The sequence below is a fragment of the Syngnathus acus genome, chromosome 1 (genome assembly GCF_901709675.1).
Source record: "Syngnathus acus chromosome 1, fSynAcu1.2, whole genome shotgun sequence".
In the NCBI taxonomy this organism is placed as follows: domain Eukaryota; kingdom Metazoa; phylum Chordata; class Actinopteri; order Syngnathiformes; family Syngnathidae; genus Syngnathus; species Syngnathus acus.
In genome coordinates, this window is record NC_051087.1 from 4,294,680 (window position 1) to 4,321,077 (window position 26,398).

At 43.1% G+C, this 26,398-nt stretch overlaps 2 protein-coding genes across 4 annotated transcripts; both read right to left on the reverse strand.

The window, feature by feature from the left end:
* Positions 1–37: 37 nt before the first annotated feature.
* LOC119129241 (myosin-9-like) lies at positions 38–12,465 on the reverse strand. Of its 2 annotated transcripts, XM_037262384.1 has the most exons (43): positions 12,287–12,465; positions 10,291–10,481; positions 10,091–10,231; positions 9,855–10,011; positions 9,763–9,790; positions 9,583–9,676; positions 9,456–9,476; positions 9,201–9,293; positions 9,059–9,122; positions 8,599–8,697; positions 8,383–8,526; positions 8,151–8,246; positions 7,988–8,064; positions 7,709–7,903; positions 7,465–7,638; positions 7,043–7,216; positions 6,854–6,968; positions 6,539–6,729; positions 6,247–6,368; positions 6,102–6,171; positions 5,869–6,029; positions 5,681–5,789; positions 5,471–5,602; positions 5,183–5,389; positions 4,975–5,112; positions 4,772–4,895; positions 4,477–4,648; positions 4,199–4,411; positions 3,996–4,140; positions 3,722–3,928; positions 3,536–3,640; positions 3,257–3,409; positions 2,935–3,183; positions 2,656–2,868; positions 2,365–2,577; positions 2,118–2,279; positions 1,893–2,021; positions 1,704–1,792; positions 1,460–1,583; positions 1,189–1,397; positions 1,000–1,108; positions 701–873; positions 522–630 (listed from the first exon to the last, which is right to left on the reverse strand). In XM_037262384.1, the coding sequence occupies exons 2-43, from the start codon at positions 10,474–10,476 to the stop codon at positions 522–524; spliced, it is 5,886 nt and encodes a 1,961-aa protein (XP_037118279.1). In that variant the 5' UTR covers positions 10,477–10,481; positions 12,287–12,465. The 2 variants fall into 2 exon arrangements, with proteins under 2 accessions (XP_037118273.1, XP_037118279.1); XM_037262378.1 differs by lacking the exon at positions 12,287–12,465 and having other exon boundaries at positions 38–630; positions 10,291–10,476.
* A 2,672-nt stretch (positions 12,466–15,137) lies between these two features.
* Positions 15,138–26,375, reverse strand: map2k7 (mitogen-activated protein kinase kinase 7). Of its 2 annotated transcripts, XM_037263049.1 has the most exons (12): positions 26,230–26,375; positions 25,090–25,137; positions 23,012–23,153; positions 22,617–22,683; positions 22,434–22,547; positions 22,128–22,247; positions 21,878–21,985; positions 21,505–21,684; positions 21,330–21,410; positions 20,945–21,087; positions 20,820–20,865; positions 15,138–20,741 (listed from the first exon to the last, which is right to left on the reverse strand). In XM_037263049.1, exons 1-12 carry the CDS (start codon positions 26,351–26,353, stop codon positions 20,595–20,597), a joined length of 1,320 nt encoding a protein of 439 aa, XP_037118944.1. In that variant the 5' UTR covers positions 26,354–26,375; the 3' UTR covers positions 15,138–20,594. The 2 variants fall into 2 exon arrangements, with proteins under 2 accessions (XP_037118944.1, XP_037118952.1); XM_037263057.1 differs by lacking the exon at positions 25,090–25,137.
* Positions 26,376–26,398: the final 23 nt, after the last annotated feature.

Below are 26,398 nucleotides of genomic sequence, written 5' to 3' on the forward strand. Positions count from 1 at the left end.
AAGCTCGTTTCTTGACTGACACTCAAAAACACACAGATGCTTTTATCATAGATATCCATTTATTCATTGTATTAAGGCATTTTATAAAAGGTAGAAACATCCAGAAAAACGTGACAATGTGCTCTTTTGGGCAAACTATTAAAATTTGTGCTTAACTCTACATTTAGTGATAGGTCTATTGCTGTTAAATGGTAAACCCACCACCAGTCGAGTTGAGGTAACACCTTAAAGGGAAAGTACACTTGTTCTGATGTCCAACATGAAGCCCCAGCACCAATATTTGTGTGCAAAAAAAAAAACTAAAATGTGATCCGTTCAAAAACAGAATGATACACAATCAAGCCCTGAATGGAAAAAAGATTCAGTCGCTGAGATGAACATTTGGCCATGTAGCAATATAGCTGCAAAACCTCAATAAGGCATAATAATAAAGGAATGGAACGAGATTGGCAGGGCTTTGGTTTCAGCTATCTTTTCAATAGAACTGTAATCATAATATTTTCCTCTGCTTGTGCCAGCACTCACTCAGCCGCCTGTTCGGGCACCTCATTGGACATTTCCAACTCCTCGTCACTATCCAATCCCGTGCGAGCTATGGTGCGGCGGATGTTGAAATGCACGTCTCCGCGCCTTGGCAACAAAACATAAACATGGGTCGGTAAAAATCGTGATTTAGCTAATTGTTGTCATGCACACTTACCTGAGCTTGCTCTTCAGAGTGCTGACTTCGCGATTCATCGCATCTGCCGACTCGGTGGCGTCTTCCAGCTCCCTCTGCAGCTTCCTACGGTAGGCGTTGGATCTCGTCACCTCTTCCTCGGCCTCCTCCAACTGCCGCTTCAACTGACGCATGCGGTTGTTGGTCTTGTCGGCCTGCAGATACAAAAAGTCGCTGTAACGTTACAACGCCACATTAGAAGCCTCTGGTTATGTGCAATTCTAATTGGAAAGTAATAACAGTGCCCTCTGGTGGCAAGCTACAAGATTTGAGAGGTTCACCTGGTCCTTGTACTGCTCCGCTGTGCGATGCTCGTCGTCAACCTGCAACATGACCTCCTTCAGTTTCTTCTCCGTCCTCCTGACCAATCGGGACGCTTGTTGACGCTCTCTGAATTAAAATAAAAAAATAAAAACTTGAATGTGGGACATTTATGAAACAGGAGTTTTTCTTTCCTCGACTAGACTGACTTGGACTCAATGTCAAGCTGCTCGTCTAGTTGGGCGATCTTGGCCTCCAGGGAAGCGATGGAGGACTTGTACTTGGACTTAATGGTGTTCTCAAGCTCCTGCAGCTTCAGCTTCAACTCTTTGTTCTGGCGATCCAGCTGCGAACGAGCGCCCTCCAGCCGCTGGACGCTGCTGTGCTCGGCACCCAGCTCTGTGGTCAGCTGCTCCACCTAAAAAGCGGCGTGCCAATTTTTTGCACTCATACTTTCAAAGACAAAAATAAAAATCATACCTGCAGCGTGGTTCTCTTCAGACGCTCGTTGACCATCTCTGTGTTGAGTTGCTCCTCCTCCAAATCTTCCTCCAACTGAGTCATGCGAGCCTCCAGCCTCCTCTTCTCTTCAGTCAGCAGAGAACTGAATCATAAATTGAAGGGCGAGAGTCGAATAGGGTTGCAAAATTACACCTGGCCCAACTCGAGCATGTGTAGCTAATGAATTGCCTTTTTTTATTTTTTATTTTTTTTTAAATCCTACTTTTTAGTATTGCCGTTGTTAATCTCATCCTGTAACTCATCTCTCTCTGCCTGGATTTGTCTCTTGAGTCTCTCAGCGGTGGCGAGATCCTGCGGGAAGCAGACGACATCCAGTTGCGCAATTAAGTAACTGGTCAAAGTGTGTGTGTGTGTTCCTAAAAAGAATATATAGAAAAAAAACTTTTGCTACCTCCTGGAAGTGCAGGGCATCTGCCTCCAAGACCTTCAGCTTCTTCTCCGTCTCTTTGGCTGCGTTGACTGCTTCATCGCGGGAGATGCGCAGGTCCTCGAGCTCCCTGACTTGCTCTTTCATTTGGACCTTTTGCATGGGACGAGAAACTCATCAGGCCATGAAACACCTGTGGCAGAACTTTTACATCATATATTTAAAAAAAAAAAAAAAAAAACGTTTTACCTGCAGCCTCTTGAGCTGTTTGATGGCCTCATCCCGGCCCTTGTTTGCGAGATCGATCTGGGCTTCGAGCTCTCCCAAGTCCAGCTCCAACTTCTTCTTGGCCGACAGAGCCTGAGAGCGCTGCCTGCGCTCATCCTCCAGCTCCACTTCCATGGCACAAACCTGAAAAAAATAAAACAAAAATGTACTGAAGGTCTAATGATTTCAACCCATGCTGAAGTTGTTCTTGTTCGTAAATGTTCCTCACCTGTTTGACCAGCTGCTTCCTCCTGTCCTCGCCCTGTTCATCTCTAGCCTGCAGGTCTCGCTCAAACTGGGTCTTCATGGCCTGCATGTTGACCTCCAGACGCAGTTTGGCATCCTCGGTGGCCTGCAGCTCATCCTCCAGCTCCTCCAGCTGAACCTTTATCTCCTCCAGTTGTTGGTCCATGGCACGCTTGGAGCGCTCCAGCTCATGAACCTGCGGAAGACGACGGATTTGGAAGTGAACGATGGAAAAGACTTTCTTCTCCAACATCTCTGTTGTGTTTTCTCTTACACTCTTGCCCACGTCATCCTTGGAGGAAACCAAGTCGTCCATCTCTGCTTTGAGCAGTTTGTTGGTCCGATCCACCTCGTCTTTCATGTCAGTCATGGTCTCAAGCTCGCGGGCCAGCATCAGCGCCCGGGTGTCCTTCTCCCTGGCGTCTGCTTCAGCCTTGTCGCGCTCCTCAGCGTACCGAGTGGAGATGGTCTTCTCCTCAGCCAGCATCTAAGCAGAGAGCGACCAATTATGGTTTTTGCCCAACACTTGCGATGTGTGTTGTGTTTGCGATACCTGGTCGAACTTCTTCTGTTTCCTGTCCAGGCTGGAGACCACCTGCCTCAGGTTGTCCTGGTCCACCAGGAGGTCATCCAGCTCCTGCTGCAAACGGGTTTTGGTCTTCTCCAATTTGTCGTAGGCGGCCGTCTTCTCTTCCAGCCGCTGCTGCAACGATTCGGCGTCGCGTTGGACGCGCTTGCGAGCCTCCTCCGCGCCCTCCAGGTTGACCGCCTCCTGTTCCATCTTCTTCTTCATGTCGGCCAGCTGAGGAGCGTCAAGGTCAAGAATGAAACGCGGCCGGGGGACGAGACAGCGAGAAGAACAAAATGAAACTAACCTGGGTTTGAAGCGAGGCAATTTGCTTGTCCACGTTCCTCTTGCCCTCCTCCTCTTCATCCAGCATCTCCCGCAGATTGTTCTGCTCATCCTCCTGCTGCCGCAAGCGAGTGGAGATGTTCAGCTTCTGACGAGTCTCCTCTTCGAGCAGCTCCTGCAATTCAAGAGGGGGGGGGGGGGGAAAAAAACACATTAGGAAACATTCTTGGGAGAATCTCCCAATTTCTTTTTTTAAAAAACACTTTTTTGAACTGGCTAGCAATTCCAAAGCATTCAGTACCTGCGTATCCTGCAGCTGAGACTGCACTGAAGAAAGGTCCTTGCTGATCTTGATGTTTTGGCCTTCAGCTTCACTCAGAAGGCCGTTGACATTATCCAGTTCAGACTAAACATGTGGACAGCAACAATGTGAAATCGAGTCTCTTCGCCGGGGATTGCTTTCGCTTTCAACGTGTTTTCAACCAACCTGCATTTTGGCCATCTTGTCGGCCATCTCCTGCCTCTGCCGTTCGCTCTCTCCAAATTTGACCTGAAGCTCCTGAACTTGAGACTCCGCCTTCTTGCGGCGGTGCTCAGAGTCGGATTTGCCTTGCGTCAGTGTCTTGAGTTCGATCTGCACCTCGTTCCATTCGCTCTCCAGGGCCTGCTTGGATTTCTCCACCGACATCTTGTTCTGCGTGCACACGGCCAAGGCTCAACACCTTCATGGTGTCGTATGTAAGCAAGACAAGGCTCAATACCCGCTTGGCCTGCTCCAGCTGATCATTAAGCTCGTCAAAGGCCTGGTTGTGTTTATGTCTCATGTCGGCCATTAGCTGCTCGTGGGCCTTGGCCTCGTCCTCCAGATTTTTCTTGAGATGGGCAACCTCCGTCTCGCGTTTGGACCTGCAAGGACGGAGAATGAGATTCTACGTCCATGAAATGGACCAAGCTAGCACGTTACCTCAGCTCCTGTTGTGCAGCAGTAGAGTCCAAAGTGTCCTCCAACTCAGTCTTGAGAGCTTCCAGCTCCTCTCCAAGATCCCTGCGCAGCTTCTCAGCTTTGTTGCGAGCGTTTCTCTCCAGCTCCAGATCCTCCTGCAGCTCAGAGATCTGAGCCTCCAGCTCCCGGATCTTCTTCTGGGCTGTGTTCTTGGCTGCGGCCTCCTCCTCGATCCTGCGGTCAACAGTGGGTGAGCGTGGAGATAGACTAAAAAGGACACAGGTGAAAAAGACACGAACTTTGCCAGTGCAGCCAGGAGCTCCTCCTCTTTCTTGGCCAGCTGAGCTTCCAGTTCAACGATGCGGGCCTGGAGTTCGGAAATCTGGTCACCGAGGTCTGTGGAGTCGCCCTCGAGTTTGCGGCGGTTCTTCTCCAGCTCCTGACGCTGTTTCTCCTCCTTTCTTAGACGATCTGAAAATTCGGACACGTGCAGGACGACGGGATAAAATTACACTGGCTTAAATGAATAATTGTCATTATTAGTAGTAATTTACACTTTGTTAAAAAAGATTAGACAGCAACAAAAATACTCGCCCTCCAAATCTGTAATCACGGCCTCATGTTTATTCTTCAGTTTCTGCAAGCTTTTAGACTTCTCCTCCTCCTCAGCCAAGTTGGTTGTAATCTCAGAGATCCTCTCGTCCAAAAGTTTCTTCTCCTAAAGTTGAAAAAGTCCATTTTGGCACACGGTGGCAGCCATGGCGAGCGGAGAGAAGTGCTGTGGGGCGGCTTCTGACCTTGTTGAGCTTGTTATTCTGGTCATCCAGCACCATCATGTCCTCCTCGATTTTTTTTATTTTGGCATCTGCGGTGACCTTCTCCATCTGGAGCTTCTGTCTGGCTGCTTCTTCCTCATCCAGCTGCTGTTCGAGTTCCTACGAGAAAAAATAAATAAAAATGACACACGACAGCTTGAGTAGTTTGTGTGCGATCCAGATTACTAACGGTAATGTTCTGAATGAGGTTTTTTCTCTCATTGTGCAACTGGCCCACGCGGTCCTCCTCCTCTTCCAGGCGAGCCTCATAGTCGCGAAGGATCTCCTCCAGCTCTTGCTTCTTGGTAGCCAGGCGGACTCGCATCTCCTCAGCCTCAGCGCACAACTCCGTCTCAGCCTGTAGCTGCTCCTGGAGTGCCAGCTTCTCTGCGTTCAGCTGGAATAAAAAAAAAGAATGACAACAAGGATTGCAAGGCTTTCTGCTGAGTCAACAGTTTTCAGATTTTTGTATAGTGACCTGCAGTTGCTTGCTCTCGTATTCTTGGAGCTGCTCCTGGGCCTGCAACTGCCTCTCTTTGACTTTCTGCAGCTCCTCATCCTTGGCGACCATCTCCTCCTCCTGCCGGGTCACTTGGAGGAGCGGCTTCACCTTCATCACAACAAAAGATTTTAGTCTGGCAATGTGACGGACAGCATTTAAAAAAAAGAAAAAGAAATCATGTCATACCTTGGTAAAAAGTCTCCACCACTGCCAGTTCCTGAGTTTGAGGTAAGCAACACAGTTCCTCTGGATAACCTTCATAGCCATCAACTGCTGCTGTCTCTTGGCAAAGGCTCTTTCGTTGGAAACAAAAGTCTGTCAGCTTTATCGGAGAAACACCTCATCTGCCAACCATCTCCTGAGTGTTTCCTGACTTGCGTGCCACGTATCCCCGGCACCAGGCCTGGAAACTGATGATGACGTCAGTGATCTTTATGTCCCTCTCCTCCTCCAGGTGTGCCAAGACGCCGGCTCTGAAGAACACTTTACTCTGACCGATGCGGTACAGGTTGGGATCCAACTCCAGTGCCTTGATCTAAAACGAAAGCTCGATTAAGTCATTACTTCCTTTTTTTTTTTTTCCCCTGATGTGATTGGTGCTCCATACCATGAGCACACAGGCTTGCTTGCCATCCATAAAACCCTTTGGGATGGCATTGGGTGTGAGGATTTCGTACCTGGGAAGATGGTCAAATGATTATTTTACTCACTCCCCTCCCTTCACAACAGATCCAAAAGTGTGTGTACTTTACCTCTGTCTGAACTCCTGGAAGACAATACGGTTGGGGAAGCCCTGTCTGCAGATACGGATCCCCTCAAGGACGCCATTACACCTCAACTGGTCCAGAACCAGGTGAGGCTCCAGTTTCCCTGCCTAAAACAAGTTGTAAACATACAACTACTGTTTGAATAGGGAGAAATTACTCAAATCAAGATGATTGAAACAAACAAAAAAAAAGATTGGCTTTATCAATGTGGAATCTTGAATACAAGATCAGATTATACCCGTTTATATAAAACAAAAAAACCAAAAAAAAAAAACACCTTTTTCTCATGGTTGGGGATGATGCAGCGGACAAAGTTGGGGTTGGTGTTTCTGAGCGTGGCCATCAGGTTCCCCAGCTGCTCCTTGTAGAGTTGGCCCACGGTGCGGAACATGCCTTTACGGGTTTTGAACGCACCGTGCATGGAGTCTGACATTCCCGCTACTTTATCCAGGCCCACAATACGGTCGACTGTGACGACACAGAGAAGAATGTTGCGACTGTGAAATGAAGGTTTCCTTCATACGACGGGACAATTGGAGTGAACTTGAACTGCGACATATCTAGAAAAGTCCTTGATGCTAATTGCACCCACCATCTCTCCACAGGTCACATGTAAACTTGTCGGTGGACTGATTGAGCAACGTGGCCACACACTCATTCAGAGGATCCATGTTTTTCATCAGCCATGCGTCCGCTTTGTAGTCCACCTGTAAGATTGCGCAATATCGCTCATCTCAAACCCCTCCAACATCTACTTTTAGCAGTCTGAGGCATCAATTACCTTCCCAGCATAGTGAATGACGCAAAAGTCAACGTCATCCTTGAGTTTCTTAGGTTTCTGAAACTTGGGGTGTGTTCCCTGCTCCTGGACCACCTTCTCCACAAAGGTCTTGTCTGTGGCCTTGGGGAACCAGCACTCTTCATCCAGCAGAGACAAGATGCCAGGAGGTCCAGACTGCAAAGTTAAAGGGTGTTAAGACTAGAGTTGCTGAAGATTGAGTGTGAGGTGGGATGCGATTGGAAACATGCATACACACATAAAAAATGGGTTTAAAGTGTTATTTGGTCTACAGGTAATGAGACGTTTGCGGAATGTCACCAACTCGGAAAACAGGTTAGCAGATCAGCCGCATCGCGAGTATCTTTTAGGTGTCATCCGTCAGTATAGCTTGACAGGTGTGAAGCGTGTCACGGCTCACATACGTGTTTCTCAATGAGGTCGATGCAAGGCTGCAGATCCAGGCCGAAGTCGATGAAGCTCCAGTCGATGCCTTCCCTCTGGTACTCTTCCTGCTCAAGGACGAACATGGTGTGGTTGAAGAGCTGCTGCAGCTTCTCGTTGGTGTAGTTGATGCACAGCTGCTCAAAGGAGTTCAGCTGCAGGGAGAAGAAGCGTACGTGGCAATGAGAGTCTCAATTCATCATGTCAATCAAGCCGACACCTCACCTCAAAGATCTCAAAGCCGGCAATGTCGAGGATGCCGATGAAGGAAGCTCCTTGCCTCTTGGTCTTGTCCAGAGCTTTGTTAATCCTCATGACCAACCAACGGAACATCCTTTCATATGATGCCTTGGCCAAGGCCTCCACGGCAAATTCAGCCTGCTCCTGGGTCTGAGCCTTCTGGACATAGTCGCGGCCCACCTAGAAAGCGTCAAGACACTTGGGTAGCTGCAAATGTCCAGACATTTGTCATATTTAAACATGTTAGCCTGTCAACTTAGCAACCTTGATACGTGGGGACAAGATGGCTCGAGTGAAGTCCGTCACGTTGATGCCCAGCAGGTGAGACACTTTCTGTGCAGCTATGCAGTGAACAAGGCAGATAATGCTAATTATATCGATCAGGTGATTTAACTTTTTTTTTTTTTTTTTTTTTTTTTAAATGTACCGGTGTCATCCGGCATGGATGCCTGGTCGGAGTGACGCTCTTTTTTGAAGGTCATGTTTCCCAACTGCAGCACGGCAGACACTACCTTCAACAGGCCTGAGGAGGAACAGACAAACGGAGAAAGTCTCGTGTTATAGATTATATATTTATTTACACCTTCCAGCCCAATCCAGTACAAAGACAAAGTGCCTTCACTTCATCTGGTGACAATTTTTGCAAAGACACTCCTTACCATTTCTTTCTTCTTCTGGGATGCTCATGATGTGGAAGGCCTCCATGGTCTCCGAGAACATGTCCTTGTCCTGCTGGCCCGGAATGGTCACGTTGCCGTTCGACAAGAAGCGATACTTGCTGTAGTCTTCCAGACACAACTCAGCTGCACAGAGAGAATGGAGATTAATTTTACATGTGATTTAAGCGGACATAATTGGGGTGACTGAATGCTCACAGCGCAGCTTGTCTCCTGCTCCACTTAGCATGTAGTAGAAAATGTGGAAGCTTCTCTCCTCTTTGGCTTGTCTGATGGCACGAGACTTCTCCAGCAGGTCTGGTAACACTTTTAGTTAAGGATGAACCACCCAAAATATATCCAAATTGCAAATCGAGATACATTCATACAGTCCTCCAGAAGAAACGCTGGACTATCATTCATATTTTTTAATTCAATACAATAGACAGGAACCTTCGAATTCAAGTGCCCTAGCAGAAAATGCTCGACTTCTCTACCCGAGCTATTCAGTTACGAGGTGTCTTCGAGTAGTTTTTTTTCCATTCAAATATTTTTTTTACAATTAATTAAATGCATTAATTAAAATATTTTTTTTACAATTAATTAAATTCATTAATTAAACTAAATTTAACAAAAAAAAAATTTAAATTACAAAAGGCAGTTTGGGGCAAAAGGGTGCAAGTTTCAATGTTGGCTCCAACGATGTATCCATTCACATCGAAGTTGATCCTGATAAATTTGCCCTAGAAGCAAGCAAATAAACATATACATAGTAAAATGAAATACATTTTAGGGAGAAAATGTATGTGAGCCATCCTCACAAATCGAGAGGAGTTGTCGTTCTTGACGGTCTTGGCGTTCCCAAAGGCCTCCAGGATGGGGTTAGCCTGCAGAAGCTGTTTCTCCAGCTCCCCCTGACGCACATAAACAAAAATTGGAGGTGGGCTTTTCAAAATCAGTACAGCCTTGGCGCAAGACTGTACTCGAGTACAAAAAGAATCCTCGAGACAATGTTATTTGTATTTATAAAGGCTAGCATAAGCACTTGACATGCATGCGGAGATTGATTAACTCACATGTGACAGGACTGTGCTGGCCTGCAATGACAAGGGAAAGGGGGGGGGTGGGAGTACTTTAAAAATAAATTCAACCATTCAAGATTGTGGACATGCAAGTTTTTAGACGAATGAATGCAGACCGTACCTGATCCTTCTTGGACTTGAACGATGAGGCGACAAAGGCCAGATACTGAATGACCTTCTTGGTATTTTCCGTTTTTCCTGCTCCAGACTCGCCACTGGAAAAGTAAGCATGGGATTACACAGAGAAAACATCCACCCTGGTTTTGGACATTAATATTACTAAGATAAAAAAGTGACTTACGTGCAAAGGATGGATTGATCCTCTCGATCTGGACACAAGACAAACAAAGATGAAGTTGTCTACATCCAAGATGGAGTGTGTGGAACGCATACCCTGCATCATGCTCCTGTAGGCCGTGTCGGTGATGGCGTAGATGTGCGGCGGCATCTCGTGCCTCTTCTTGCCCTTGTACATGTTGACAATTTCCTCCGAGTAGATGGGTAGAAATTTGTACGGGTTGACCACCACGCAGAAGAGTCCCGAGTAAGTCTTGATATCGCGGGGGAATATAAAAAGTCAGGATTAAACGGCACTCGTGGTGGCGCTAAGGGGAGATGGCTAAACTCACGTAGATTAATCCAGAATAGTAGCGTTCTTTGAGGTTGTGCAGCACCGACGCTTCGTTGAGGCAGGTGAGCTCGGCCATGTCCTCCACCTTGTTAAACTTGGGCGGGTTCATCTTCTGGATGTCATCCTTGTTGACCTTCACCTGAAATTCCCCCAAGTGTGTCAGAAAAGCTTCTAGAGGAGTCTCCATTTAACTTTTACCTTTTTGCCCGAGTCGCTGAGCTCCACCATGCACTCGTCGCCCAGCTCCTCTTTGACGGAGCCGGCCTCGAAGCCCAGTTTTTCCGAGGGGACCCACACTTGCTTCTTACTGGACCAGTCGGCCTGAGCCAGCGGGTCGGTTATCCCGCCGCGGTCCCCGTACAGGTACTTGTCTGCGTCACTCATGGTAGCTGAAAGGCAAAAATATTTCACATAAAAAAAAAAAAGCAAGCTAGTTATGATTACATTGCATCATTTGAAAAATAAAAAAAAATAAAAAAGCAAGACGTGGTTCCAATAATAAGATCAGAGATAAAGTCAACCCCTGTTTCACCTCACCACAGATTTTCACAAAAAATTATGGGAGTTTTTTTTTTTATTTACGCAATCACAGACGAGCAGAATGACGGGAAGCGACAAGTGAGCCGTAATACGATGACTGCCATTGCCTTTGAAGGCTTGCCAAATTTGTGGTGAAGATGTCATCACCGGCCTGATGCCGAGTGCTTCAACATGTTGTTTATCCGAAGGCAGGAGGGCCACTGATGTTTTGTTTTTTTAAAAACATTAACAGTAAAACAAAATTCCAAGGTAGAGAGATTTCACAATTACTCATTAACCCACTTCCAGTTGTTTCCCTCATATCTTCTCTGGTAATAAAGAAGAAAAAAAACATATTTCCCTCATCCTGATGAAGGTGGATGGAGAGAGGCTTTGTCATCAGGAATGTCAGGAAGGAACAAGCCCGGGCAAGGAGAGAAATGTCATTACGCTCTCCCGGGCCACACCTAACCTTGATGTTTTGTTTAACTTAACACACAATGTGTAATTTCAGAACATGGACAAATATTAGGTGTGCAGCAATCAGGGGCAAAAGTTGTGCGTGTCTGGTAGCTACGGATAAAAAGATCAGGTCAGGGGTCATCTGTCTCCCACCTAAGTTCATTCTGTGCTCAGACATGAACAATCAGTGGAGGAGGCGGAGGAGGCAAAGGAGAAGAGGCGGCGGCCATGTTTTAGGCAGATCATGCCTCACAAAGTCCAGGAATTCCTCAGAAAAATGAACAAAAAAATAAGAACCTTAACGTGGCACCTCCTCCGCTTAACTTCCACTTCTTGGCTCAAGCTCAGCTTTGCAGCCTACTGGAGTGACAACTGCAAGGGTCCATCCAACGTTATGGATTTTTACAGTGTCCACACAGTGGATTTGATATACTAAGGAGGTCTTATCTGTAACCCTTGGACTGTCAAAATGTCATCAAAACATTTGTTTAAAACAAATCACTATTGTGTTTTGTCTCCATGGAGAGAAACTAAGCCTTTTCATTTCAAAACCATTACAAAAGGAGAATGAGAGGCACATTTAACATTTATGCTGTTTTTTATTTATTTATTTAATTGGTTGTCACGTGTTAAAACATAACCATTGCTGCTGATTTTTTAGGTAAATTTTCTTGTGTGGACACGCGTATCCTCAAGGCACACACACATGCACGCGCACACACGGGCGCGCACAAGTGGGTGTGTGCTGCTTACTTGATTAAATCAATAATACACTTTTAGAAAAAGAAGAAAATCTATCCCTGTAGAAAACAAGTGTCAACATATCTTAGATGCAAACATACATTTTGCTACAGAAGGTCGACTTGTTTCTTTTGACAGTTGTGTTTAATAACGATTAGGCCTGCCAGCCTGATAACAAAGAGACGTTCTCATTTTTTTCTTTTGAATGATATCACAAACAATAAAGGACAAACTCTTTCATGTACACGGATGTAAGTTTTAGCATTGCAGCGCAAACTTTTTAAGAGTTTTAACGGGCAAAAATCGACCTCGTCTCCTGATGAACAACACCTGCGTCGCAATTTATGATTTGTTTAGTAATTTGTTTGACTTAAAATGACTTTTTCATACAATATTAAGTGTATAACGAGGGGGGGGGGGGGGTGGAGTGGATTAAAGAAAAGAAAGAAAAATACCAAAAACGCAGCCATACCAGCTTTTTGAGCCACAGGAGGTGGAGGAGGCACTGGAGGTGACAGCGGCTCGGCGTTTTTGTAGTGTCCGTGTTCAAGGCAACCAAAGTTGGGCTGGTGACGGATGTGGTTCCGCTCGTTTATCCTCTCGGCTCTCCTGCTTCGTGGAGGACCGACTCTCTGCCGCAACTCAGCTGCAACACTTTTATTTTTTTTTCCAGCAGGTGATTTGAAAGCGACGCCCTCTTTTTTTCCACTTGTGCAACGTTGAGGAGCTGCTCGTAAAACTAGAATGTAGTGTCGCAACCTCTCAATAACACGTAGAAAGTTGTCTGTTTTGTTTTGTTAGTTTAAAAAAATATATCGACAAATAATATGAATATATTTTATGTGTTTGAAAGTGTCTCAAAAGTTATCAGGGGTCGTTTTGGCCAACTCGTTTTATTTTTTCGCAGGTGACATGAACGCCTTGGCCCGCATTAGGCTATACTTTGTAAAATCTGTCAGGAAAGAAGCAACTGTTCAAAAGCCGAGTTTTCCAAAACATATTAATATCAAATATGCAGCAATTTGTAACTCGTGTCTCGAAATATATCGAGGATTTCTCAGCTACAGGCGAGTCACTTTTTCACTGCTACCACCTCCGCTTTAGGCAGTTGCGTTCAGGAACTGTTCGTAAAATCGCCTTACTTTTGATGCGCACAAAAACAGTCTGACTAGTTGGCCCAAATCATTGATGACAATCAACAAATTCACAGTTATATTTCTATGTGAAATGTTTCAAATAAACAAATATACACGTATGTATGTCAGATGTTGACAACATAGATGTTAATAGCTTTTTACCAATTGCTTTGCGGACCGTATATGGCCCGCACGCTGCAGATTTCCTGCCCCTGAGCCAGGTAGGCGAGGCGAGGGGATGGGGGGAGGGGGGGGGGGGGGGGGTCGGAATGCAGACTCGTCCTTACCTGCAACTAGAGCAGGGTACGTGCAACTATGTACACAAATAGGTTAGAGAGGAACACACACTCAAGAGGTTGACATAGCAAATTGTATCAAAATTAATAGCGTGTTTTGATTTGATCCAGCCGTGGGAAACTTTTGAGAGCCACATTTACACATCACTGACAATTATAGGGAAAAAAGTTCCTTGTCTCAATATTTTTGTTCTAATAGTTATGTGCAAATTAAAATGAGTTACTTTACTGATATTTCTTGTGTATAATAAGTAAATTAATCATTTTTTATTATAATAAGTAAATTATACGTGTGGTTGTGAATCCCCCCCTTTATTTTTCTAATTGCCATAAGTGCATTTTAGCACCAAGTGTGAATAGCGACCTAAAAAGAAGATGAAAATAAGGCATAGGGATTTTTGCTTGCACCTCGTATTCAGTACCTATGTCAAACCAGGTGAAGCGACTACCTTCACTCCACCAATCAGCTTTGGCCTTAATTCCTAAACCATATATGGCCAGACCTGCTTTAAAATAGAGAAGAGAGTAAGTAACAGAAGGTGGGGTCTATTGTTGTTCTTTTTTTTCTGCTGCTTCTCGGGTGCAAAATCTTTTCAAAGCATTTCATTAACTGCACCAGCCAAAGAAGGTGGAAGTAGAGCGCATAGACGGAGTTGGTGGCGTGTTGCAACACGACAGGAAGACGCCAAACATATTTCTATGCACATACTGTATGTGTGTGCATAATAGCTGACAGGCACTGTTTTAAGTACTATTTAACTTTGCGTTAAAGTGGTAGGGGAAAGTAAAGTCATAGTTTTCTTTGGAATATGTTCTATGACATAATAAAAAAGAGTGAATTTTGCAGCTTAATTCATATTTCCAGAATACAACAGTGTTTAAACTGGACTTGAACTTTGAATTGAAAATTTAACTTGACCTCCTCTTTATGAATTTGTAAAACTCCCAGTTTAATTGAATAATTTTGTTTAATTGAAGGAGGTAGTCAAAATTAAATGCGGGTGCCATTTGCAAGCCGAAGCGTCAGATGGAGTGTGTCAGCCATCATCCTGTTAGTACATTTCACGCAGCCGCAGGGCAACAGTTTTCTTGTTGTTGCGCCACTTCGCATAGCATTTCCTGTTTTGCGGCACAGTGGCATGTGGATGCAGTGTTACAAGACGAAAATGATGCAGACAATCTGGGTTTGTATAGCGCATTAAAGCAGATGGAGCAATGCAATGCCGCACACCTACAAAAGAAAAGTAATATAATCAGTGTTATGCAATCTTCCATTATGCATGTACAGTCATGTCCTGCAGGTCACCTTCAAGTTCCTTGAATATTACAGTCTCCTAAGATAGAAGCAGTTGGCAAATATCAACTCCATCCTCAGAGAAAAAAAAAAAAAAAGCTTCTTCCCTCTTACCATCAAGAACTTCAACAATTGGTTTACACCGTGGTAAATTTATACCAAAGTGACGTTTTTCTGCAGTGATTTACTGTTGTTTTGAAAAGTGCCCCCTCTTGTGGACAAGGGAGACAGTACAATGCGTTTAGTTTAGAATGGCAGCTATAAGTATGCGTGGACGCCAACAAATGGTTTTTAAAAAACCCGGTTCTCTGGGTAAACGTTATTATAACTTTATATTAGCCTACATACACAATTATTGTTTAAATAAATAAATAAATAAATAAATAAAAGCAATACAATAAACATGAATGCGTTTTTTTTAACCTGGTAGATAAATAGAAAATAGGGGAAATATTAAAATGGCGTTACATGCCTGAAAATAAAATGTGTACAATTTAATTTTAAAAATGAACTACTGTCATAACACAGAATTCATAATTGCATTGTCAAAAAGTTTTTAAATGTGAAGGCTAGAATAAAAGAAAACCCTACAACAAATCAGATTTTTATGTTTTTATTTATTTATTTGATTTTTTGGTGTTTTATTGTTTTTCTCGTCAAAAGAATCCTGAGGTATTCACAATATAATGGCATTTATTCTTTTTTGAAATGAGACCAGGGATATGGGGGAGGCAAAATACAGCAAGAAAATAAAAACAATGAGGGGCAGTAAAGCTGTGAGACTTGATACATGCATCATTGTGGTGCCAATAAAAAAAATAAAAATAAATAAAAGAGTGAGGGGGGGGGGGGGACTCTTGTCTTTACAGTGCAAGCTGGTAAAGTCAAACTAAAGCCAAACATAAATTAAATCAGAATTTCAAACACTTGGCATAAGAAGGGAATAGCCATTAAAATAAAATGGGGAATTGGACAAAATTCCAAATATGGTGACAATTTGTTTGTTGGGGTACATAGTAAATAAAACATAATCAAATGGAGGAGTCTAATGTTTGTATTTCGGGACATTTCGGTATATTATTATAATAATGATATAATTTTTACTGCTCATTTCTCAAGTCAAGTTTGAAATAAAAAAAGATAAAAATCAAGACACACATCAATAATAAATATATATGAGTGAAGAAAATAAATTGTTGAATGTTGCTCTTGCCGTGTCACAGATAAATAAAAAAAAAATGGTTGTGACACTTTAAAAAAATAAGGGTGACAATTTGCAATGCAAGACACAAAAAATAACAATACTTATAATAAAAACCCATTACAAGTGCAACATCAGTCATGACAGCTTTTGGAAAACAAAAGAAAAGCTCTCGTATTTGACCAATCGGTTCACTTACTACAGCATCAAACCAGGAATACAAAAATAATCAATCAAACACAACAATAACTCAAAAAGCAGGGCAAGAGTGTGTTTGTGGAAGCGGGAAGAAAGCAACAGCACACAATTTATAACCCATATTGGGGCAATGAGTCATAAAGTCACCAAAATATCTGCTCAATCCGCAACAATAAATCTTAACAATACTATTAGAGTTGAGTTTAAGTGTCGGCTACAATCAAGCGGACATCAGTTACAGCTAGAGACCAACATCCAATGAAACCTCCAAAGTTGAATCGATGCTGTGATGCTTGTTGACCTTAAAGTTGTTCCAAATTTAAAAATAAAATCCTCTTATAGGAACTAATGTCAAATAAAACTGTACAGGTTATGCATTAAATAACATTTTAACATCCTTAATGGTCATAAAAGTGTTAAAAACAAGTTAACCGCTGTACAATAAAACTAAAGCAAAAATACTCATACCATAAAACTTGTGTACGTCATTGATAATAATTATTGCTGTAATTGTACTGAGCAGAATAAATTCAATTTCTGGATATAGGGTTAGAAGCATGCACACTTCTTCAACTTTGGAGGTTCCACCGTGCATTTATGATCTATTTGTTCAATTTGGTGTCATTTTTGCCCTGAATAGTATCCATAAACTCATAATAAAATAATCTTAAAACCATAAATCATCTGAACCGTGACATAACAATGATCATAAAAAAGCAAAACAAAATTATAATAATCATCACCATCAATACAGACTTTTGGTAGACACGCATACAGCTAGGTGAAAATAAGAAAATAAAAGGGAGCTTAAAGTGGGATTGAGAGCTTGACGCGAGAGCTTCGCAAAAATAATACAACATTCCTGGCAAAAAAACAACAACAACAAATAAGTCATGTGCATCTCCAACTCCTAAACAATAACGGAAGAACCAGCTCTGACAATGGCGTGCATTTGCGAGACTTGGCGGCAGGGGGAGGAACCTTTTTACAATGATGTAGTGAATAAACACATTTTTACATATTATCAGGGTGAAATTACAAGTCCTGTTGATATTTTTTACAATTGCATGAAAGGCCAGCCAGATCATATACTTGCATGATCCCCTTTTAAATGTTTAAATTTGCCCACATCTTTTTTTCGTAGGGACAGTGTGGAACGGATTAATGGCAACTCCATTCATTTCAATGGCAAAGGAGGATTTGAGCGAGTGTTTCAAATATGAATGTGGTGATGGGATGAATCAAATTCCAACATGCAACTTATGTGTATTATTTATGCAAGTGTATGGAACTTCTTTGTGAGCAAACTTAAGATTTTATCAAGGGATCGAATCCATATCTCCCCAACTGCATATAGCCGGTCTGTAGGTTCCCCACCCCTGCTTTACAGCATTGAGCCAACTCCACAGAAAGCGAGAAAAAAAAAAAAGCAAAATCCCTACCCACCCTGATACAATCCTTAAATGTGTAGTCTGCTCATTAAAACTCGGAGGGAGGGAGTCTCTTTACAATGTACCGCTCGTAGCAAGCCGACATGGTTTAGCATGACTGCATAGTGACGATGATATTTGGTTTACTTACAGATGGGATTTAAAACACATAAATACAGAGACAGAGAGAGAGGGAGGGAAGAGAGAGAGAGTGAGAGCGAGAAAGAGAGAGAAAGCTGCTGGACGCCAAGGCACAGCTCAGGTAGGCGCTAGCAGCTAGCTTCACCGTTTATATACACAGCCGGCGAGCTAATATACACATCAAGCCAGGGTGGGATCACTTTAAATATTTGGTGTCTCTACAACAGAGTTGGAGGAGCTTTCCTAGATTTTCCAAAGTTCTCCAGGAGTCCTACTAGATCAGATGGGTCTGTACTGGGCCCACTCCTGTTCTACAATCCAAGTAGCATGTAGAGCATGTGTCGGTACACATCAGCTTATAAACAAAAACAAATTCGACAGTGGGAGACTGGGGACACACACACACACATCCGGTCATTCATGACTGGATGCCAAGCACCGGAATGATTCTTTTTGTACATGTCAGCTCTGTGGATGTAAACCGTGGCTTTAAAGTCAAGTCGATATTCTGCAGAGTCGACAAAAGGGCCGAGCCGAACGACACCGCTGGATCACATCGTGTCATTGCATCGATGGCCTTTTGCTTCACTCAACTTTTCCCCGTGTCGTTCTGCTCGACCCCCTCGTCGTGTGATACTGTATAATGTGCCAGTCTCCCTCTGTACAGTAAAACAGAGCACACAAAAGGGGCGGGGGGGATTGGGGGCTGCTACACCACAGCACCCCCTATAGCCACTCAAACACACAATTATATTATTTGTATATAAATAGATATATATGTATAATAGCTGAGAGCAATTCATAACAGGTGACAATGTTGGGTTGTGGACACCTTTGGTGTGCAGTTGTCAAGCTCGCAGTGGATGGACATGACCGAAAGCATCTGGACAGACAGACAGACAGATAGATAGCCACCCTCTTAATCTGCCTATGGTGTAATGACTTGTATTAGTTGTGTGATGTGTGAAGTGTGGTTACGTGGTGTCATGGATTAGTACTTTACTCTCACTTGGTTTTCGCCTTCCTCAAAACGTGCTCTTCTAATCGGTATTTGGTAAAAACAACGTGCGGTCTTTTGCATTGGACTTCACGTATTTGGCAAAAACAGTATTTTGTCCTTTGGGGGAAAAAGAAGCGACGGCAGCGTCTAAAGCAATTAACACAATTAAAATACAAAATGGAAAAAAAAATTGTAGCAGCAGTAAATAAATATGTTGAAACGGAACAATACAAATCAACTAGCTCGCTGGCTAATTCAAGAAAAATAAAAAGTTGGCGGAACGCCATGAAAGCTTTGTACAATGGCGGATATCTTCTCGTCAGTCCCTCTTTCTTTTAAGCACATACTTCAGTTCCTTTTGTCTACTTGAACTTTCCTCAACAACTTTACCTCTCCTTCCATTTCCGGTCATCTCTACTGCCATCATCTCATCTCTCGCTGGCTTTCTGACACTTCCTGGCTCGTTCAGTACCACTCATCACTTCTGCATCTCTCTGTGATTTGCTTTGGTGCCTAGTCAGTCAAGTCTTCACTATACTAATTCAACTAGGCTTAATTGTGGAAAAACATTCACGTTTCCACTATTGATGCTAAATAATTCTCATGAGAATTTAGTAGGATATCACACTTAGTTTATGCATGAAAATAAGTCATCAATTTGGGGGTTAGAGCAAAATAAGTTTAAAAAAAAAAAAAAAAAAAAATTGTGTTTAAAATATGACTAATTATCAGTTATTAATTATAAGGCTTTAAATCTAAACGCTTGAACGATAAAATGAATGCTCTCTGTATGACAACATGTTTTAGATATATTGGGCTACAATTATTTTTATTTTAAAGACATTTACAACAACATAGTGATTAAACTATGGTTTGATAATAATAAAAAAAAAACTTAGCTGTGATTTAGTGTTTTCATATCCACAAAAAAGTGGCCAATTATCTTATGGCCTGTATATTCGTGAGAGAAAAGTAGCACTATTTGAATTCTTGAACATACGCCTCTTCGTTTGAACAATAAAGTAAATGTTGTTAGCGCACCCGAAGGTGTCTCCTCATAACCGCAATCACCTTTGGTCTGGAAAACACTAAACAGCAGAGGCAGACAGAGAGGACGAGGTAGATAAGCAAAGTGGAGTCGGCAAGATGGTGACGACACCTATCCACCTCCTTTTCTATTTCTTTGTACAAGTCCAACGTCTGCGTCTCCTCACGGAAAAAGCAATTGCCACCAGTATGACTTTTCCAAGCCACCAGTTTCCTTCCATCTCCTCTCCATTAAAGACCAACAACTAAAAAAGGTTAGAACACGACACAAATTTTCTTTCCCAGAGTTTTCGCTTCCAATTGTGTAGCCGATACAAAGATTGGCGCTCGTTGACTCGAAAACTGATTGGTATTAGAAATGATGATCTGTGTGTGTTGGACTAAAATACCTAATTAGGGTGTATAGTGTGTCAAGTAGATTTGATTTCAGTAGTTCAACTGAAAAAACAAAAGATTGAGTCATTAAACACCAAATCAAGTACCAAATCGGTTCGTTCCAATATTAAGAAATATTCGATTGTTTGTAAAATTCAGTTTTTCTATCAACTGTACAGTAGGATGTAATAATCCAAATTGCGTATAAAAACAATAAAAATCTCATGTATAGTGAATCCATACACGAGTATAAGTCTTTTTTAATTGAACTAGTGAAATAAATGCAGTTTCCTCCAGTGTTCAAATTTATTGCGACTACGCGTGATTGTGTTCATATGCGGATACTCGACAGTAGCTAAGCCGCAACTAAAAAAGTGACAACACGTTTACGAGTGCGATGATAACAATGGTAGCTGCGCACGAATGAAGCTAACTAACTACAGCGCGCCTCCCTCCCATGTCTGCCTGTCCAGATTGAACATGCAATCCAATCCATCAAATCCACCATCACAAAAAGATCCGCCGCCGTCGTCGTCGTTTTGCTCGTTGAGGGCTTCTCCGGTGAACAGAGTCTAAGGCTAGGCTTAGCGTCTTGAGGCTGAGGCTAGACTACATTTGAGAGGACAGCTGAGATAACAGCGGGGCGAAAGGGGCTCTGCCGGCTACCTGCTAAAGAGCGAGCAGTGGAGCTGGTGCTGATGGCTGTAACACTGACTGCTGCGTGGAGACTCGGTGCGATCCATCACCGTCTGGAACCAACCGGCCACGTCCACCTCCAGCACCTCGTAACGTCGGATGAAGCTGTGCTCCTACAAAGAGGTCAACAAGATTGATTAGGCCATTGTGCCATTTGCTGTCGCCAAAAATGGAGATCATTCAAGTCTTACCAGCAACTGGTGGTATTTTGGCCGTTTTCTGTGATCCTTAGTGAGGCTGTGGAAAAGCAACAAGAATTCCTGTCAATATTTTGTATGGAGTTTAGGAGTGTTTATTTTGGGTTTGCGCAGCTCACCAATCTTTGACAAAGGACTGGAAGTCGAGGGAGAATCCCATACTGAGAGGCAGCAGAGGGGGGTCTTCCTGCAGCACTTTGGTCAGGACCTCAAAGTCTGTCTTGCAGTTCTTGTAAGGAAACTGTCCGGTAGCCAACTCCACCTAAAGCCGTATCGACAGTCAGCGAGTCATTTCACAATCAGGTGCATGACTTTCATTTTTCTAAAGTTCCATCTGTGACAAGCTGTTTTCACAAGTAGGTACACATTTAACTCAGTTGTTAAATAAAAAAAAAAAAAAAAAAGAAGCTACAGCAAATCTAGATGAAAGTGCAACTTGAGGAATTTTGTTCTATTAAAGATGAGGGTAAAAAATGATCCGTCAGGATGACTTGAGAGTCTGACCAGAGAGATGCCAAGGCTCCACACGTCCGCTCGGATATCGTAGTCGGGTTTGGTGGGATCGGGAGGGTCTATTCTCTCGGGCTGCAAGGATAAATACAAACATTAATCAAAGTGTCTGAACAAACTTTTTGCTGGATAGTTTCATAAAGTTAAAAGGTGATTTCTGACCACTTACCGCCATGTACGCAGCACAGCCAGCGCTGCGGGTCTTTGCCTTCGAGTCGACGAGGCGTCCGCTGATGCCAAAGTCGCAGAGTTTGATCTGACCTTTTGCGTCCAGGAGGATGTTGGAGGGTTTAACGTCACGGTGGATGACGCCATGTTTCTCTTTCAAATACAGCAAAGCTTTGACTATCTGGAGCACAAACACAAAGGGGTGATGAAATCGCAAAATGAAGGCAGCAATATATTTTCTTGCATCTATTGAATATTTGACTTGAGTAATCGGATAAGAAGTGATTTTGCATTATTAAACAGCCAATGATTTTTGTAACGCAGTTACTGGAGTTACTAAAATAATTGCTGCCCAACTGAGATGGCTCACTTACCGCAACAGTCATCTTTCCTAAGATTTGTTCTGGGATGGGGCCTTGGATTCTCTTCTTGAGCTTCTCAGCACACGTTCCCATCAGCTCCATGGCAATAAATACATCGGTCTGGAAGGACAAGCCCGTATGAAATTGTATTAATGTCGTTGATGTTTTATTACTTTTTTTACTTTATACTTTTAACCTGCATTATAACAAACCAAATTATTTTTTTGCAAGTTCCACTGTAAAGTATTTAGAGGACACCCACATTGGTAACTATGGCACCGTAGCACTGAATGATATAAGGGCAGTCGTGACTTTTCAGCACCACGTCCAGGTCCATCAGGATCCTCTTGTTCTCGTCCTTGTTTCCTGTTCGGCGCATTTGCTAAAGACACACACACACATTTGGATTTAATAATAGAAAGATGACAATTCAACAGAACTATCATAGTATAGAAGAGAGGCAATTAATATTCTAAAAAGGCCATTTCAGAAATCTGCTGTTGAGAGATGATCCAATGCTAAAAAAGGCAGTTGGGGGGGGGCAGGTAGAAATACAGCGAGGTCTTACTTTAACTGCAATGACGTGACCAGTCTTCTTGAATCGCACTTTAAAGACCTGCCCACAGGTCCCGCTGCCGATCTCGCCCTCATTGATCAAATCCGTCACCTCAGCCGGATACCTCTGGAGAATGACAGATGCGAACCAGCATTGAATTTAATGTATTGTTGAACCAGGATCAAGTCATCTCACCTGTCCATCAATTTTTAGATAACCCGTTTGTTTCATGATTTCTTGCAATTTCTGGTCAATCTCTGCACTGTGGGAACAAAAACAAAAATAAATTCCACATTAATGCAACGTAAGATTTGAAAGTGTCGATGCATCGTGCGATGATGCAAGTTGGGCCCGACCAATGTTAGCAGTTGCAAAAAAATGGCAAGATAAAATCTTCCGATTTTTCCCCAATTGTTTTTGTTTTCTTATCGGCTTACACAATACAACATTAAGACAGCGATAATGAGATTCAAATCATCCAGGGGAGAAAAAAAAAACTGGTTATCGGAATTTAATACTGCCAAATGTAGAAAAAAAAATCCGTATCGGTCGGGCCCTAGTCAAGAGTGTACATTTTCGATCTCACATACTTCTCTAGACTCTTTTGTAAGCCATACTGTGGGGTGGGGAGGGTGAGCATGTGTCTGGGGCGACAAGGGTGGTGGTGCTGAGGCGAACTCTCTGAAGATGATGAGCGGCTTCCTGCATCGTTGGCTAGAGGCAGCTGAAGGGCTGGTGCGGGAGAGAAATCATCACTAATAGTGAGTGCATTGCATACCACAGGCCTGCATGTCAAACCACTGAAAAACCTTTGTTAGCGATTCCAAGCCGCCATTGTGCCTCATTCCACAGGTGAGAATATAAATATTATACAGAAATACACCTTCTGTCGCGGGACCCAAGATCACGGTCTCGTTATTCGGTAGATTTTCATGGGGGGGAGTTAATAATAATTTGTTCAAAAACGCCCGTTTATTTTTAGTGTGATTTTACTGGCGAGCATTAGATGGCAGCACAGTTTGAGATGCTGTAAATGTGAAACAATCAGAATAAAACAGGAACTGTTTCAGTTTCAGCCCAGCCATGTTTTTGTAGAAAATTTGTGATCTGCTGAATCCTGACCTATAGATTAAATTTATAAAGTATCGTTACATTTCGGCATTATCGCTGATGTATATTGAGAAATTATAAGTGAAACTTAGATTGGGGAAAAAAAATAGTTATCTATTTTTATATGATCCATTTATGCTTTTACTCGCGTTTCTGCCAATTCTAAAATGCCATCTTCATGTCTGAGTTTTGCGGTTGTCCGGTCAGGATCGCTTTATAGCTGTAATAGCAATTTTCTTTGGTAGCGATGGCCTCTTCCATGCCCAAGAAGCAGTGGGTGTTCATATCCTGGAGCCTGTTGAGGGGAAAACCGCTTAGTGAGGGGAGGGAAAAGGGGTTAGTAAAAGTGCATCTCCAATTTGGCCGGCTCCAATTTTGCTGGCGTAGACTAGACAGACACACAGAGCCAGAAGAGAGAAGATGCAAACCAAGACACAAGGTTGCAGGTGCCGCCCCCTGCAGGTGAGGAGGAACATGGGGCCATAGTGCAGCTGGAAGTTAGAGGACTTTCAGTTCCAGGCAAACAAACACGAGAGAGGAAGACGAGTGTTCACCGCACTCCAGGGATGCGGAATTAGACAGTGTCAAAACACAAACACTACCCCCCCCCCAAAGAAAAACCACAACAAAATGCGCCGTGCAGAAAAGCTGCATGCACTGTGCGATCCTCCGCCTCCAGCAAAATTTGAGGTTAATTGTCGGACAGCCGCATATCTCTCTCTCACGCACACACGCGCCAACGCTGTCCTGCCACTTACTGACGCACAGACAAGAGGAGATGGGAAGGAAAGATAGAAAGAGGGTGTGATTTGAGGGGGAGGTGTCAATGGGCTGAAGGGGAATAGCAGAGATGATTCATGAGTCATAGAATAAAAATATCTAGGAAATGAGTTGCCAAACCTAATAATCATTTATTGTGTCTGTCTAAAATTCAAAAACGGTACATTGGAATCTCTGAAATAATTCTAATTCCGGGCCCACATGCGGTTGAATAAATATCAACAAATGTTAACTTTGTGTAACAAGAATTTGAAAAATCTCGATAAATATATGACACGATTGAAGACGATTCAACACGTATCTGAATACATGAACTACGATTTCGATTTCGAAATGGAACGTCTCCATTTAGATTGATTCAGCGCAATTCATATGGTACGGCGCAGTTTGAGAGGGTATGATGCAATGAGACTTCTTAGTTTACATATTTATGAATGAACTTTTCATTACTGTGAATAAGGCATTTCCTTCAACGATATATGCCTCAAACAAAAGACAGATCAATTCAATTACATCCCCTATAAGGATTTTTTTTTCCAAATCAGACAGAAAAAACCCCACACAAGTCGAAGGACCGCTGTAAAGCCTTTTCAGTAAACTGGCACCATGTAGTACCAATAAGTCGAAAGAGAGGAAGCGAGACTCAGATGAGGTGATGAGGCAATGTGAAGAAAGAATGGAAGGGAAACCGGGGTGGTCAGAAATGGCATGGCGTACAAGACGGGTGGGGTGGCAGGTTGTTGTGCGGTGGCAGAGAGAGCGATGGATTGAATGATACCTGCACGTTGGGAAGGAGCTGGAGCGGGACTGAGCTGGATCACGATGACTAGACGGAGGAAAGAAAATACAACACACACACGCAGATTACTACTCTGCAACTACTCTCACACACATTCCCTCATCCTGCACATTTATTCTCACATAAGACAAATGCAGCAAATAAAGAACAGTAGAACACAGCTTGTAAAAATAAACAGAGTTCTACATCTTTGACTCTTTGGAAAGGAGGTAAATTCCAAATACTTCAGAAAAGATACATGTAAGGCACAGAACGTTTTGAATCCCATGTTCTGAAAAAATCGGAACATTGTTTTCTTTAGATATGCAATCCCTTCAGAAACAGAGATACAATTGCAGACCATATGGAAGAAGAAGAAATTCACAAATACACTGTAAGAGGAGGAAGGAAAATTGAGAAAACAGTTTTGTAGATGAAAAAGAAGACTGGAATATTGTGCATTTATGACTATAAATAAAATCACTTGTGTATTCACCAACAATTTTAAGTCTGACTTACACAACAGACAAAACTGAATGAAACATATGTTAAAAGTAAATGATCTTTTATGGGATTACATTTATTTGGTGAGTTTAAAATCTGTTAGCCACTGTCTCGTCAAGGATGGAAAATGGCAATAAAATTGCATTTTGCAGCAGGTTTAATCACCACGAAACACCATTATTGTGGGAAAAACACACCTTAGACACGCGTAACTCCACGAAATAACACAAAAATACAACATTTGATGGTTTATGTCGGGCCTGCCGCTGACTATCGCTCAGTCTGCTAGCTCGTTAGCTTAGCATGTTTGACAGCACAGTAGCTCAACACATTCTCGAGGTGACTATCGGCTAAGTACTTCATGACAGCGACTCGGACTTTCAAATATCAATTTACACACCCACCGGGACTCGTTTCCAACGCGAAACAAGTGCAAAAGAGTGAAACAACATCGCGTAGTACGTGCGTCGGTGTTTGTTTATGTAGCTAGCAGGTTAGCACGCAGTGGCTAACGGGGAACATAACAGCGCCCCTCTCCTTCACTTCCACCCTCCGCCTCTTTCGAGCTTTTTCCTCCTCAACATAGTTATTCTGGCCCTTTTATGGACAGCCCGGGCATCCCCTGTGGACACTCACTTGGTCTTGCGTGGGATCTATGCGGACTCATGTCAATCTTGAGGTCCATACTCCGCCGAGCCTCTTCGTTTTCCTGCTTTAGTTTCTCCTCGATCCGCGAAAGCCTCTGTTCCAACGACGACATCTTGAAAAATTGAGCTTCCCACGAAGCAGAGCTCGATACTGCCCT